The 17,236-nt window shown below is 41.9% G+C and overlaps 1 protein-coding gene across 1 annotated transcript in view; it reads left to right on the forward strand.

The window, feature by feature from the left end:
• The window catches only part of LOC149460558 (periodic tryptophan protein 1 homolog), a 91,250-nt gene extending 86,850 nt beyond the window's left edge, over window positions 1-4,400 (forward strand). The window contains exons 13-15 of the mRNA XM_089679469.1: window positions 1,943-2,064; window positions 3,299-3,404; window positions 4,049-4,400. Coding sequence (XP_089535595.1) covers window positions 1,943-2,064; window positions 3,299-3,404; window positions 4,049-4,161 — 341 coding nt within the window. The 3' untranslated portion in view covers window positions 4,162-4,400. The remainder of the gene's footprint in view (window positions 1-1,942; window positions 2,065-3,298; window positions 3,405-4,048) is intronic.
• The last annotated feature ends 12,836 nt before the right edge of the window (window positions 4,401-17,236 follow it).

Below are 17,236 nucleotides of genomic sequence, written 5' to 3' on the forward strand. Positions count from 1 at the left end.
TACGGGTACAAACAACAAATAACATACACATATATGGTATTGCTGCGATCGTCAAGAGCTGGAAAATGTATTTTGGGTTTTTCTTTAGTAGGTTATGGTAGTAACAAGAAACACATAGCTAAATTTCAATAAATTATTTTTTTTTTACTATTCTGGGCCAGTATTCCTTTGATAATAAACACATCAGGAGATATCCATTACCATTTACCACCAAATGAAAGCCCAATTTGTCCTGAATAAAAACGCGGTATAATTCACCTGGATGTACAAAGTAGTTGTGACGATATGGACAATTTTACTAACACATTACAACGTTGTAAATTTGTGCTTAGACATTAAGGTTTGTTTTATCCTTTAGGCGTGAAGGGGTTAAGCATTAATTTTCAGTATTGACTCACACAAACCTCTAATCTTCCCAAGGGGGATAGAGTCATCACAGTCAGGGAGCAATTATTAAAATAAATATCATTAGAGCTTTTTAGAAGCAAACAAAAAAGTAATGTGAGTGAAACAGCAAAGAGTATAAAGGGGAAGTAGAGAAATTGTTCAAATTAAGGAAAATCTAGGCAGAGCTGTAAATAAGCATTGGTAAGCAGCACAGCAGGAAAAAGAGATATCAGACAAATAAGAAGCGGTGAGGTACTGAGCAGAGTTTTATAAAGGAACCTTGTTAAAATTGTAAGGTGTAAAAAGACTATTTTGCCTGGTAGGAGGCACCATTGCTTTTGTATTGCTCATACTGTGTTGCCATTACTTTGGCATGTTTCACATTGGCGGTGGTTAACTAATCTGGTGCAGCTCTGCATAGAAACCAATCAACTTCCAGGTTTTATTATCAAGGCTTAATTGAACAAGCTGAAGTTAGAAACTGATTGGCTACCACGCACAGATGCACCAGATTCTGAGTGCTCCAGTTTAAGTAAATCTCTCCCTGTGTCGTTGTCTAAACACTTGGTCCATAGACCACAGGACTTTAAGTGCCGGTTCACATGTATGCAGATTGATGCGGTTTGAACCGCGGTGAATATGTGGTGAAATAACATTGCTTCCTATGGTGCTTGTTCACATATGTTTGGTGCACCGGTGGTGCAGATTCAGTGCGGTTTGAAAAAGAGTCCTGTATGATTTCTGAGAAGTACGGTCCGGTTCAGGTTTGGATTACAGGCTATTGACTTCTGTGGGAACCGTTTCTAAACCACATGTGTGAACAGCACAAAATCCTGAGCTAATCCTATCCTGAACTTGATCTAAACCTGACATGAACCGCTGAACAACTACTGTATCAATTATATGTGAAACCTGAGCTTCAATCCGCATTACACATGTGAGAATCCACTCTAAGGCTGAACTTTAGCTACATTCGGGAAGATATTTAAAAAAAAAAACCCCATGAATGCAGTTATGTGTTTATTAAAAAGAATTATTGAAGTGGCATTGTCTTCGCCAAGAAAATCTTAACAGCCGGTCACTGTTAAAGTGCATCCCTCTTTGGTTGTCCATAAAGATTCCTCCATCCACACAAGTCAGATGGATAAATCCCCCGTCAGGATATTGTATTCTGACAGTAGGACTGCTGCCAAAATATCATCGGTTGCAGCCACTGTTGGATAGAAGTTTTCCAACTTGTCTATTCAACAGAAGTCAATCAGGGATAGCCACACACAAGCTGAAATTTGAGGAGTCCCTGCTAAACCCATCAAATTTGGACCTGTCTGTGGCCAGCTTATAACAGGTTTATACAAAGAGGCAGAGAAAGGCTATTATCACTTTTCAAATATTTAGTTTTCTCATGTTTCGAGGGGGGAACACTATTTTACAGATGATTTGCAGTTGCGACAGGTGTAGATATGTTTGTATTGCCAAACTGTATTAACTTACATACATTAAAACATATTGTGCCTTGATCAGAACGTTTTTTTTTTTCTTTTTGTTGTTTATCAAGGTCTGGAATTAAGCAGTCAAGTTAAGGGGTGCCTAGTAACCTCCTCTGCAGACAGACATGTGAAGATATGGGATGTTTTGCTGGACAAACCAAGCTTAGTTCATTCCAGGAATATGAAAATGGTAAGTGATAGGCTGAACTGGTACAGCTATGCATCCGCCTCCTGGTGACATTTTCTGGTCCTTTTACTCCTGGCTTTCTGTGTGCAAATGACAACACGATGTCTGCAGTGGGTGTGTTAGTGAATTCAGTTCTACTTCAAGCAGATGAGCTGTTAGTTGGTTTGCTCAGCAGCTAAAATAGTTTATATTCTAATAACAGCGTCCAGTATTGGAACAAAAATTTGAGCTACTTGGAATATCTACATGGCAAGAGCCTTCAAGATCTATAGTGTGGTCAGGAGCTAGGGACACTGGTGTAGCCATTGAGTGATGGCATTGTCCTTGTTATAATGCTTGTTCTTATTTAAAGAGACTTTGACCCATTCAGGCCCATTCCCTGATCCACTTATACTCACCTATGCCTGACTCCACCATTAAATTGCAGCATCAGAGCCACCACAAAATACCTGATGCTTATGTGTATAGGGTAGCATGTTGTGTTTTTCTACCTTGCAGTGAGTTAGTGGGTGGGCTAATAAGATTCTCAATGTCTGAAATGGGCAAAATGACAAGATCTCAAGTTCAACCACCTGATCCTATCGGGGTTTACCAAAACTGGTGCCCCCCAATTCACTATCAGGTGGGCTGCCATCCAGGCGTCTTCCAGATCTGTTGATTCCGAAGCAGTCTCAGTCTCTTTTGACACTATATACCCACCTGTGGTGATGGAGACTTCAGAGTACCAACAACAAGTGAAGCTTTAAAGTGGTGGTAAACTTCAGACATGAACAAAACACATATTTATATAGTGTTTACTTGCCTCTTTCTAAAGCATGAGTCTGAGTTTTTTCTGCTGTCTTGTTCCTCTGCTGTCAGCATGAGTCACTTTTGGCAAGTTTTCTAGACACCAAGAGAAACGGGGCGACAGGAGAGGGAGCTCCAGCACACAGCTTGTGATTGACAGCCTCAACTCTAGGTGTGTCCCTTCCCTCCAATCAGCTTGCAGGGTTCATTTACAGTGTGTAACTACACCTCCCCGCCCCCTGCTTTGTAAGTCTTTTAAAAAAAAATTTTCATCTCTGAGTTTTCACGGATGTTCAGGACAAAATACTGGAAATTAACAGGTACAACTTATGTAGGAGGATTTAAGTTCTTTGTCTCATTAGAGGCCAGTCACTTCACTGGGTATATTGTATGTATAGGTTTACAACCACTTTAAGAGTTTGTTCTAAAGTTACCCTTTCTTCTTCATTAGGGTGTATTATTCTGCACGGCCTGCTGCCCTGACCTTCCCTTTCACTATGCTTTTGGAGGCCAGAAGGATGGGCTGAGAGTGTGGGACATTAGCAGTATTGCTGCCGGTGAGTACACAACCTAATAACTGTTTCCAAAGTGCAATTTTATTTCAAAGAAAGTCCCCATTTAGTCATTTTCAAATGTTCCTACTTTTGCTGAAATTGAGTGTCATAGGTTGTGATGTAAAACACAGTGTGAATATCGCTGTCCACTGGACACCGCAGTATATTAATAAGTAAATTATAAAATGCAGCCATTGGTGTGGAATCTGCAGTATCCCATGCAGTGTTTTCTGCATAATGACTTTTACAGGCCAAGTTACCCAGTTTTCCTCCTGGCATTTTTCTTTTTTAACTGTCAAGAAAATAAATGGGGCTTTGCTTGTTTCAAAATTCAAAGCAAATGAAGCGCTGCACACTTTTGTGAATGGGCTGCCTTAACACAGCATATCTTCATGCACACTTACACGTTGCATTCATGCAGTTTAATTAGATAGGGTTTTTACTACGTAGGTTTGATAGGTCTAATAGATCTAAAGAAGGCTGAATAGAGATTGCACTTTCAGATTATTTACTATTTGAATGATTTCAAGGTAATAAATCAGACAAGCATAAAAAGGAACATGCAATTTATTTTTATCACAAAAAGAATTACAAACTCTATACTAAATAAAACTATGTATAAATTGGTGTATATTTTTCTGGTTTAGTGAAAGAAGCATTTGCAAGCAGAGAGCGACTGATGGTGACCAATATATCCAGCTCTTCATCCACCACAGCGGCAGAGACCAGTGCATCGGCAGCAGAATCCATGGAGTCTTAGAGACTTACATTCTCCTCCAACTTTTTTTTTTTAGTCATTTATGCCATACAGCAAGCTCTTCATTCAACATGTTGGAAGCAATATATATAAACATTTTATGACAATGTCAGATCCTCTTATGTAAGGCTATTTGGGACGGTATTAGAAATCAGCAATGCGTGACTTGTCATTCTCATTTACTTAAGGATTGACTGATTTGAAGACAATTATGACATTAAAAAGCAGAGGATTCCCTTGTATATGTGATCATTTATGTTACATTAGTCAGATTTACAAACTATGCAATGTGATGAATCAATGTACAATTATGTTTGTGTGCAGTGATGTAAAGGTTTTTATCACACTGCCTAAAGAAAACCTTTCCTAGAAGAAATGTGGAATCTGCCATTGCTAAACAACTTCTGAAAACTGGCATTTCCTGGCTATTATAATAACCTACCGGTAGTGTTGGGGCAATGTCATTCAGTGCCCAGGGCAAAGATGCCAAGCTGCACTCCTGCCCATAACCATTCATGATCTGCAAGCTTGTGGGATCCTAGCAGTCACTCGCTTTTCAAAATCACTACTCCTATCAGCCTTTAACAGAAGGAAGGTGCCCCTATCCCATTGTGCCCATGGCAGCCACCCCTCCTGCCCACCCTTTGTCTTGGTGCTGCCTATAGGCATCAATAGCATCTGAGAACATTTTTTTTACAGCAGGAGAGGGCAGAGTGAGGACTTCATCAGTCTACTGCTGCTACTCATTTGTCCATTCTCAATTTAAACTTACCTATCCTGATGTCTTCAAGTTGGTCACGTGACTTTGCACTGTCCTCTTCCTCATCTCTTCTCCTGGTTGGATGGTCCATTACATTATTAGGGAAGGGCACTGTGTTGATACCCAGCATCACTTAAGCTGGCAGACTGGGTACTATTTTGAATGCATGGAGTCATGGCCCTGCCCTCCATATGGATGTCAACACAACGTCCTTCATTTACCATGTACTGGTGCAATAAGGTCAGCGCAGCCAGGAAAAAAGGTGAGGAGGAGAAGCCTGTGGTGATGACAACTGATGAACTGTTGGGAAAAACTTCTGAATGAAAGTGGATATTGATGCGTGAGCGATCTTTTTTGTTTTTTTTTTTTTCGCCTGGGGGACATTAAAAGAAAAGTGGGCTTTAACTGCATTTTAGAACAAGGGGTCATCATTACATGTGCCATCTGGCAGAGGAACGTGTCAAAAAGCTGGCCGAATACCATTATAAAACCTTTTTTGCAGGTAAAACAGCTCATGCATATGCACTATACAGTATATGTGTGTTTTTCTGTTTGCTTATTTTCCTGAAGTATTTGTAGCAACCTTTGGCCTCAGTTTGGGGATGTTAAAGACACATCATAATGGGAGTGCTGACTTTCTCACTTTAAACAGACTGCTGTAGTCTGCTTATTGATACTTAATTCCTAGGATCCTTGGCTTGATCTAGTGGTCATAATGCTGTATTTTCCCAATCCACTCTTATTTTTTATGAAAGAATAACATTTAACCTGTAGAGGAAGAAGAACATTTGATTTTGCACAGATCAAATTAGCAGCAGCATTGATGGATGAATAGCTATACAATGTTTTTCCTATTTACACTCAGTGTAAATTTTAGCATTTTTTTTTGCATATGTGTTTAAATGTAGATGTAAACACAGTTATCAAAGTGGTTGTAAACCAATGTAATCCTAAACAGTTCCAAGCAATAATTGGTAAAGAAAATTGATTGCAATGTCCCAAAATAAAAAAAATACATTTTCTACTTTTGTTTGGGACAATTTCTTCCCTGTCACGTGACCGCAAGCCCCTGCCTTCGGAATTAAACGACAACCACTGGGCATGTACATTCAGAGCTAGCTCAATCCCTTCTGGAAGTGACAAGTGCCTTCTGCTCTGTGGCCAGCGGGCCTGGTGGGTGGTAAGATATAGATGACATGGGGCTGGATGGGGAGAATGGGCAGGGCTGGCCAACCGGGGAGAGTGGACAACACTACTAGGAAGTGTCTGACCAGGCACACTCTGCAGCTAATGGCAAGCGTTGCCAGTCACAGACAGGAGGGTTGCTGAAAGTCTGCACTAGATGGTTGTTTCTAATCAGGCAATTAGCAATCCAAAAAGTGCATAATGCAAAAGTTTATTTAACCAAAAAAAGAAAAAGGGTTTTGACTTGTTTTACTGGAATTCCACTTTAAAATCTCCTATAAGCTTGAACATGTTACTGTAATTTTCAGTATTTTTAAATCAAACATTACTGGTTTGTCCTGCCATAAGGGCCCTTCTTCAGACATTTCCATTATAGGGTGACAGCGTTCCTGCCATGTCTCTCAGTAATTGTTTTGCATTGTCCCAGACATGTACTATTACCATTATTATGGTAACCCATCCAGAAAAAAAGGTGCAACCAAATATTTTGCTTAAAGCAGAGTTCCATTCACGCTGTCAAAAAATAAAAGTCAGCAGATAACAAAAACTGTAGCTGCTGACTTTTAAAAAACAGCCACTTACCTGTCCCTCGGTCCCATGGTGTGTCCCCTGCAGCCTGTTTCACCGGCCGTCCTGTATTCCAGGAGGCTGGCATCTTCAGTGTGGGCACCCGACTGTGATAGCTTGCGGCTTCACAGCTGGGTACCCACTGCGCACGCACAAGTAGCGTTGCACTTCATGAATGGTCCTGTAGTATTCTGGGACCTGTCACGTGTCCCAAAAGACTACAGGGAGAGAGGACACCTGCTAGGCGATCGGACCAAAAGTGGGAGCGGGTACCTGTCAAATTTGGGTACCCGCTCCCATCCCCGCCCCCCAAAGATGCCAATCCTTAATGGGCAGCAGGGGAGCAGTCCTTAAAGCGGAACGTCCCCTGTTTTAAGCACTGTCAATTGTTTATAATACTCAGAGCTAACAAAATGTCTTTCAGTTATGGTTTCAGTTTTGTGACCGAGACGCCACCATGCGCACTGACCTACAGGGAAAAAGATCTTTCTTTTTGGAATTTTGATCATGTGTCCATAACAATAATTTCCTGATCTCCCAGCTTTATGGTCCCCCATTCTATTATATTACACATGGATGACACGGCACACAATTGTATCCACCCTGGTATGAATTATTAATTCAACTGTAACTTTTACTAAATACTAATTTACAGGCAACTCTTTCGATTTCAGCAATGTACTTTAGAAAAAAAAAGAAAGGCATTCAGTAATTATTATAATTAATGGGAACTCTATTAATTCAGCTGGGAAATTTTCAACATAAATATTAAATCGCCTTCTTAAATGTGCGACTTGTTTTATGCTTCATCAGCTTTGTGTGAGGATGACTCTTTGTGGTGGAGTTAACCCACGGAATTCTAAGAGAGGTTATTATTTATTTAAAGTGACTGGTGGTGATCATGCTAATGAAGTCCAAGATTCTAGATGCATGCAGATAGCAGTTTGCTGAAACACAAGTAGACTTTTATTATACCTTAGAGTTTCATTGTGTTGACTTATAGATGACTTACAACTTTTAGTCTGGAGGAAAATATTAGCTATTGCTGTGAAATTACAGGAGATCTATTAGGATAGCACATAAAAACTGTCATTGCTGACTTTCCTTTACAGGTGCTAACTCCATGCTCTTACTAATCCTTGGTTTGCTACATGCTGACCAGAAAGAAATTTGGCGCAAGTAAGGCTGGCCATACACTACAATTTTCTGTCTAATTTCCTTTAGATTTACCTTCAACTGTGTAGTGCAAGGGCCCGCCTAATTGGACACAACTGAAAGTGTTGTTTGGGTTTGACCTCCCATTATATGGTTTTTGGTAAATCTAAAGCATAAATCTCAAGAGAATTGAATAATGTATAGCCAGCCGAAGGGCTTCTGACTTGCTTGTTCTAGGTCATTGATTCATCCGGTAATGAAGCATTAATGTAGGAGACTAATAATTGGCAGTTCCCATGTTATTATTCTGATTAATTCTTTATCAATTTTGCATGTCATACAGGAGGTAATGGGGCTCGCAGGCTCCCAAAACAACAAGTAGCCTAGGCTAGGAGCAAAATCCACTTAAAAATAAATTCACAACAGATAGACCATCAGAGATAAGGGTCATCAAGACATTGACAGTTTAGCTCTTCTTAGCTAAGAGGCCTCTGTTATAATTAAATCCTGTATAACATGGACTTTTCAATAGATATGGAAAAGAAAGAAAAACAAATGAAAATTAACGGCGATAGGGGGCATCTTTGCTTTGTACCATTGTGCAACTCAAAGGATTCAGAAAAGGAACCATTTATTTTAATCATAGACTTTGGTTTTGAATAAATAGTGAATATCCACTTAAGGAAGCTGGCGCTCACCCCTAGCTGAGTATGAACTGTAGTCATAAAGGTCCAATCAACGTGGTCAAATGCCTTTTTGGCATTAGCTGAGAGCAACATAGTCGGTACAGCCTTCTGATGTGCCCAATAGACTGCGTTGATGTGGTATTATGTTTCACTTCCCTATATGGGACATAAGCTCACTTGGTCCTGATGGACGCATTTATGTACAAGGTACAATAAATAATAGACGCTGTGCAAACTGTTGACGCTATATAAATCCTGTATAATAATCGCATAGCCAACATTCTTGTGAACAGCTTTAAGTCCACATTTAATAAAGAGAGGGGGCATTAGTTGCTGCACTGTGTCGGGTCCTTCCACTCCTTCGGGATAACCGTGATGTTGGTCCAAAGGGTGTCCACTGGTAGGGATTCCCCTTCAAAAATAGAGTAAAGCCATCTGCGACTGGTTTAGTGAATAGGTGTGAAAATTTTTTCTAATAAGTGAGAGAAAACCCTTCTGGGACAGGTGCCTTGTGGTGTTTGGTGTCTTTTAGAGCCATTTGCTATTCCTCCACTGTAATTGGTTAGCACAAAGATAGACTTTCATCCTCCAAGGGGCGTGGAAGCCTTGCCTTCTGCAAAAAGTGGATTATTTGGGCTCTTCGCTCTTGTAGGGCAGCAGGGTGTGTTGAGGGGGAGGAATTGTAAAATATCTTCATACAAATCACGAAAACACCTCGCTATTTTGCTAGTAGTATGTGTTAGATGACCTCTATCCGAGGAGATACTTGGAACATAAGAGCAAGCTCTCAATTCGTTTAGTGAGTTTGCCAAGAGCCTGCCGGGCTTTTTGCCCCATTCATAAAATTTGTTCCGTACTATGGCTAAATGTACCTTAGCTTTTTTAGCCCATCCCTTGCTATTTGGAGTTCAGCGAAGGTGGAAGCAGCCAGTGATTTCTTATGTAGAGCTTCCAACTGTCTGATTTCACCCACCAGAGAGTGCATTTGACTCGTACGGTCCCTTTTAAGATGGGGTCCCTGAGAGATAAGTATACCTCGGATGATGCATTTGTGCGTCTCCCATACCGCCACCGGTTTGAAGAAGTAGCAGCATGAGTTTGAAAGGCCCTAATCTCCTTTTCTAATAAAAATTTAGTTGTGTCTTGTAGCAGGGATTCATTTATTTTCCACTACCATAATTTACATGAGTTCACCCCAGAGCAATGTCCATGCAGATCGGAGAGTGATCGGAAAGAGTGCATGCAGCAATTGAAGTTGCTCGTACCTAAGCTCATTACTTGATAGGGTCAATATGTCCCCATTAACTCTAAAACCTGTGGTACCCTGGGCTCATCAGGTTAGAAAATACTGGGAGTGTCAGCAGAGCATGCATCGCTTCTGTGCAGAGTGCGGGAGCCTCACCTGTATTAAGCCCTTTGTCAGCGATGGTAGCAATCCCGCTGGTGCTGTCAGCCTGTCTATGGGTCGGCGCCATCTTGGATTCAGCCAGTGGCCGAGATGCAGGACTGGTGAGCTGAAAGTATATTGTGAGGTCTGCCGCGGGTGTACAGGGAGGGTGCCCAGAATGTTTCCCAGCCGTTGGCATGAAGTCCTACAGCGAGTATGGCCAGCAGTCAGCTACAAAGTAGTGTAGAGCTACTTTGCAATGTGTCCTAACGGTGCAATTGCTAGGATACACCCCGCCAAAGCTCTTTTGGCAGTACTTCTGTGGATCACCAGAGTGCAGTTCGTTCTGCCCTCCCATGACCTGTTTTCAGCTGACGTCACTCAGCCGGTCCAGGCTGGGGAAAGATCCCGACTTTAAAGTGGCACCTGGCTCTCTGCTCACAGTGGCTGTGAGAATTCAGTGATCAGCGGTCATGTGATCGCTGAGTTCTCACCCTTAGAGCCAGCCTAGGAAAGTATGATTTACCAAAAAAACAAAGCCATGCTTCTCTTTTAAAGCTCATAATATGTGTAAATTGGACAAATACATGCCAGGTATAGCAGAACAAAAGGTGTGCAAGGACTTCAGTTGCTTCACTAGGGAGTGTGTTATATACGGTAGGACATGGATATTTTTAATTTTATTAATTCAAGACAAATTAATTTGGATGAAGGACTTCAGTTGGTTCTCTTTAAAAAGCCTGTTCGCTGACTGCATGCTGCAGCAAAGGTCCCTTGATTTCTGTATGAGGTTTCTGAAGAGGTCTAACTTAAGAGGAAGTAACTCAGCGCCGTATCGCAAAAAATGGCCTGGTCGGGAGAGGAGGCAAATCTACCAAAAGGCAAGTGGTCGATTTTTTTTCTTTTTTAAAAAGCAAAATACATTTACAATATACAGAGGTGCATGTTGTATACAAATCTAGGCACCCTCAAAGTCCTATATATGATTGATTCCTTTGTTTGTCATTAAGGGGATGTGGGTGTCCATTTGTGATGGAATATATCTAAACGTCTTCTGTGTTCTCAAAAAAGTGGAAAGAAGAGTTGCCTCCTTTTCAGGGTGTTTTTTTTTTTTTTTTATATAATTATGGTGAGAGAAACCTGTAAAATCTGGGCAATTCAAAGAAGGCATATACAGGCGTACTTTGGTTTACGAATTTAATGTGTACTCCGAGACGTTTCGTATTGCGAAAAATTTGTAAACCGTAACGTGGTTTCCCATAGGAATGTATTGAAAACCAATTAACCCGTTCCGGAGGTCAGAAAAAAGTAAAAAAAAAAGTCTTATCTGTTCAAAATTCTTTATAAAGTGCACTTTAAAGGCACGGGGCCAGCGCTATAAACCTCCCAGGCGCAATGCATCCTGGGGAAACATCCTTCATATTGTGAAAAATATTCATAAACCGAGGCATTATTTTCAATGGATTTTCATTCATAAACTGAAAATTACATCAAACCGAGGCATTCGTAAACCGAGGTACGCCTGTACTAGTTCTCTTCTATGAAAACGGCATCTGAATGATAAGTAGTAGGCAGCTGAAGTCCTGCACAAAGCTTGATTTTTCTCGTTGTAGTTGAGCTTGGCTTTGCCCCCTCCTGATCCTCCCTATTGATCAGTGATGCTACCTATCATTTTCACTGACCATAAGGGAGGCTCTGGAGGCAGGAGAGGACGACATCAACATATTTAAACTGGAACTAAACCCATCAATTGAATGGTTTACAAAAACAGTTGCATTTTGGAGATGCTAACCAGTCACATTTGCTTGTGCTCTCAACCAAACTGTGATGTCATCAAATGGCCGGTGTCATAACTGATCACGTGCAGCACCATTGCAACTGCAGATCAAACAGAGGCTAAGATGGCAGCTTCCTTGGCTGAAAAGGAGAGGAGGGTTTAGTTCCGTTTTAACATGCAACAGAACAGGGAAATCATCCAATGGGCACACCAGTAAAAACTAAGTGAGGATTTCCACTTGCTTGCTGCTGTCTTTCAAGCAGGAAGTGAGGGAAGATCTCCCCTAGCAAAAAATAAACAAAAAAGGGGTTTTTACCAAACTCTATGCAGGGCAGCACAGTGGCTAAATGGTTAGCACTTCCGCTTGGCAGTACTAGGGTCATTGGTTCGAATCTCAACCACGGCACCACCTGCCTGGAGCTTGTATGTTCTCCCTGTGCCTGTGTGGGTTTCCTCCCACACTCCAAAAGACATGCTGGTAGGTTAATTGGCTCCTGTCTAAATTGACCCTAGTATGTGTATGTATGAATGTGAGTTAGGAACTTTAGATTGTACACCCCTGAGGGTTAGGGACTGATGTGAATGTACAATATATATATATGTAAAGTGCTGCGTAAATTGACAGCACTATTTTAGTACATAAAAAAAAAAAAATTTTTTTTCTTTTATATGTAAGGAAATGTCTTTCACATGTATGTAAAATCAAACTATAGTTCCCCTTTATGAACACATGGTATTACACAGCATCAGTAGATATATTTTATTTTTCCTGTTCCCGCACCACCTAATTCCTTCAATCTAACCAACCTATAGAATGTGCCGTATTTACAAAGTGCATTTATGATAAGCCAGCACGCTTGCTCCGCTGGGAAATAAGCAGGAAATACAAGCAGGTCAGCAAATAAAAATTATATGTGATAAATACTTGAGAACATTCACAGACCAGCTGAGGGGAACTGAGAAGTGAACCTCTAAAATGTCAAACGGGTAAAATAAATCTTGTTTGTTTAAATAAATAAAAAAAGGTGGGGGTTATGACAGGCGGAAAGCACTGTTTGCACTTGTGATTTCATCTCGCCTTGAGTTTTAGGTCCCATTCACAATGGTACATGTATGTTAATGCAACATGTTGCCATGCATTGAGGCGCACTGCGTTAAGGCAGCCCTTTCATTTTCAATGGGTGGCCAGCATGCTTTAAGGCTAGGTTCACATCTGTGCGGGTGGTGCTGCTGTGGACCCTCACGAAAATCCATGCAACCGCACCACCCGCACAGAGGAATGCGGACCTGCGGGCGGGTGCCATTAGTTCTAACACCACCCGCACTGGAAAACGCAACTGTACTGGGAATCGAGGTTCCCGTGCAGGCTGTGTTTTCAGAAGGAGAGTCCATTCAAATGAATGGGCTCTCATCCCCGCACAAAACGCGGCCCGCACAGCCGCATATATGTGAACCAGGGGTGAATGCATGGAAATAGACACACTATATTTTTTTAACACAGTGCACTACAATACATAGATGGATCAAATGTGTGTTTGAGTGCCCTGTGCTTCTTAGGTGTGGTAAAAGTATATTACCATGCATTCCACAACATGATAATGTGCGTCGGTTCCAAGGGTAATGAGAGCGTAGAATGGAGGATATTTAGAGAATATGTAAACCCAACATTTCATGTGCCTGCTGTAGCGTGTACTTGTATGAAAATGCATCCTGTTCTCTTCTCTCTGTATTGCTTCCTTTGTGTGAAATCCCTGGTGTTGCTGCCATTCCCTCTGCTTTCCTTTTAAAAATTAACCACACTAAGCATAAGAGCACAGTGTGGACACTTTTCTTGCTGTGCTAGAACTGCTCTTCTTTAATGACCAGGCTTGTCCTGACAAGCCCCACTGCACAGCCATTCACAAGATCAGTGTCCTGCTGTTTCCCCTACTCCCCTAGCTGGTATGCAGCTGAGAACAGAGGGAATGTGATCATTTATAAAAAAAAAAGGGGGAAAAGAGTTTATAATTGTTTTTTGTATCTATACACACGTTTTGCCTTTCCTTTCACTCTTTGGTAACCCTTTTCACATCCTGAACAGAGAGCTACTAACATATTGGGGGGGGGGTTACTAAAACAGGAGCACTCAGAATCTGATACAGCTGTGCAGGGTAGCCAGTCAGCTTCTAACTTCAGTTTGGTCAGTTCAGCTTTGTCAATAAAACCTGGAAGCTGGTTGGTTTCTATGTAGAGCTGCACCAGATTTTGCACTCTCCAGTTTTAGTAAATAACCCCCATTGCGACTAAATTTAGAGGTGCGGCAAGATTGCAGCACCCCTGAAAAGTGATCAGTGGTTGGATCCTTTTTCAGAGGTGCTTGATAGGGGTTGCGGAAGCAATATGTCACGTCCTCGTCACCTTTTTTAACACCATACGTGTCGCACTGCGGCAACCACAGGCATTGCATGCAGTTGCAGGGAAGTGGCAGCGTGGCCCCATTTGATTTAATGCCTACTGTATGGGACAGGGAGATGATTTGTGCCACCGCCATGAAGCAACATGTGGACAACCCCCCCCCCCTTTCCATCTGCTGCCTTTCCAGCATAAGGAGAGTGGCGGTAATGATGCAGTCAACCAGGTGTTTTTATTGCCCCCACTCAAATGCAAGTCTAAATGAGCCATGTAGGATCCTAAACAGAAAGCAAAGCTGCCTCCCAGCCGGGAGCCTTCCGACGCATGCCTCCCAGCCAGGAGCCTTCTGACGCATGCCTCCCTTGGCATAATGTGAGGTCAATAAATCACTTTCTGTCTAGCTGCACAGACCCTTCAGACATTTGGTTGAAGCCAGGACAACAATTCCACTGCAGGTTATAACCCAGGTGACATCCTACCAGCAGCAGAATCCCCAAAGGATGACACTCCCTTGCTGGCCAAAATGCATCAAAAATTCAGTCGCAGAAAAAGCTCACTGGTATGGCCTGTGAAGGAGCAACCCCATTGGACCAAGTACCAGAACTCAACAGTTCTGGGTCTGGTGACAACATTGTATGTCAAAGACCCATTCCACTGCATCAGTTCCAGTGGTGGTGGCCATCAAAACAGAAGAGGGGCCTACACACAATCCAGCATGATTAGAGATTATGTGACAACATTGTGAGAGGTTAGAAGCACGAGGAATTGGTGGGGGGGCCTTGTCACTAACATTATACAAGCACCATCCCCAAAAGAACCATGAGTGAAATAACCCCAACTCCCCATAAGAGGAAGGGGAAAAACACGGAAGAATGGGGATTCGAAAACGGTGCAAACAAAAACCATATAAAAAATGTATTTTATATTTTATAAAAATTAATAAAAGCATAATGTACAGGCTACAAGTTGGACAACAGATATGTTTTCCTGATTGGAAGAAACAAAGTACACAGTATATATAAATTGACTCGTTTCGCTCAAAGAAGAGCTTCTTCAGTATCCACTTTGTTATTGCAATATATACATTTGTGTAGCTAGTGAACAATATAATAATCAAATTATAAACAAATTAGTGCATACATTTTTTTTCTATATACAAATATCAAAAACATATACAGTGATGACAACCATAATTAACCACTTGCCTACCAGGCACTTTTACCACCTTCCTGCCCAGATCAATCTCATACTTTCAATGACAATTGCACGGTCATGAAAAACTGTACCCAAACTACATTTTTATCAAATAGAGCTTTCTTTTGCTGGTATTTAATCACCACTGAGGTTTTAGTTTCTGTTATAAAGTTTCGTAAATAAGTATTTTTTCTCCTTCACTGATGGGCACTGATAGGCTGCACTGATGAGGAGTCACTAATGAGGCTGCACTGATAGGCAGCACTGATGGGCAGCACTGATGGGCTACACAGATGGGCACTGTTAGGTGGCTCTGATGGGCACTGATAGGCAGCACTAATGGGCACTGTTAGGTGGCACTGATGGGCACTGATAAGCGATACTGATGGGCACTGATAGGCGGCACTGATGGGCACTGATTCAACTGATGGGTTCTGATGGTCACTGATTGAACTGATGGGCACTAATTGTCCGCAAACATGGGCACTGATGGGCACTATTGGCCACACTGATCATCAGGACACTGATGATCAATGTAGATGTCCCCCTGCGAAACGCGGCTTCCGAGCTGTCCTCTCCTCACGCGCTGTCAGCATGAGGAGAGGACTGCCGATAACCGGCATTTTCTATTTAGCCTTTGATTGGACACAACTGGTCACATGGTAAAACCAGCTGTGATTGGCCCATTCCTTAGTCATGTGATCAGCTCTGTTCCAAGGACACAGCGATCACAGATTACACACAGTGCGCACCGCAGGGGGCATGCAGGGGGTGTGGTTCTGGGAGGAAATCCATGGATGCCCTCCCAGAACTATCCGACCACGCTGTAGCTGTCTTTTGGCTATATCGCAGTCAGGAACTGGTTAAAAAGGTTAGAAGCAGTGTCAGGTTTTTATTGCTGACTTTGTCCCATTTAGGGAGATTCGCCCTCTGTAATTGTCCTGATTACCACTGTCATAGGAAATGAAAGTGAGGGTAGATCCAACTTTTTGAGTTGCCTCCAGAACAGGAATAGGGTGGAAACCTAATGAGGACAACTCTCCCTGTCAATAACTGAGAAGGCCGGATATCCTTGCACTTCATGTTAAGTTTACAGAACAGGAAGTTAATAGAAATCTTCATAATTAGACACAGCCCCCCCCCCCCCCTCCCTGAAAAAAATGGAGTTGTAACCCTCCTATATTATATCCAAAAGGGAAAAGGAAAGTTTTTGCTTTAGATATACTTTAAAATATTGAGCAGATTGTCTTCTAATTTTTTTAAATTGTGAAATGCACCGCCTGACATCACCCTTGCGCTGCATATCTTTCATGTACACCAACCTGTACTTTACCCTTTAAAGGGCAGCTGTACTGATTTGCAGCAGAGCGGAGAACTAGATAATTGGTGTTTTTCTCCACAGAATGACTACATACATTCATTTACGCCTGAAATCTAATGAATAAAATGTGGATTGAAAAGGTTGTAAATGAGAACGCTGCAGATGGCGAGATAGCATTTGGAGACGAGTCACTGTACACAAAACTGCGATGGGAGGATGACAGTTTTCCTAATTTGAATCCACATATCATGCTCCAAACCTCTCCTCTCTCGGAAAGCTGACTTGTTGGTCTCTGGGCTCATCACAGACAGAACATTGCTGAATTATTTATATTTTTGATTATAAAAAAATTAAAATGCTATAGTCAATTTTTTTTATTAAAGCGTAGTTCCACTCACCCTGTCAAAAAATAAAAGTCAGCGGCTACAAAAACAGCCACTTACCTGTCCCTCGGTCCCGTGGTGTGTCCCCCGCAGCCCGATTCACCGACCGTTCTGTATTCTAGGAGGCTGGCATCTTCAGTGTGGGCACCCGGCTGTGATAGCTCGTGGCTTCACAGCCGGGTACCCACTGCGCATGCGCGAGTAGCTCTGCACTTCATGAATGGTCCTGTTGTCTTCTGGGACCTGTCATGTGTCCCAAAAGACTACAGGGA

The sequence above is a fragment of the Staurois parvus genome, unplaced genomic scaffold (genome assembly GCF_062004578.1).
Source record: "Staurois parvus isolate SC_StPar_1 unplaced genomic scaffold, SC_StPar_1.0 ptg000225l, whole genome shotgun sequence".
In the NCBI taxonomy this organism is placed as follows: domain Eukaryota; kingdom Metazoa; phylum Chordata; class Amphibia; order Anura; family Ranidae; genus Staurois; species Staurois parvus.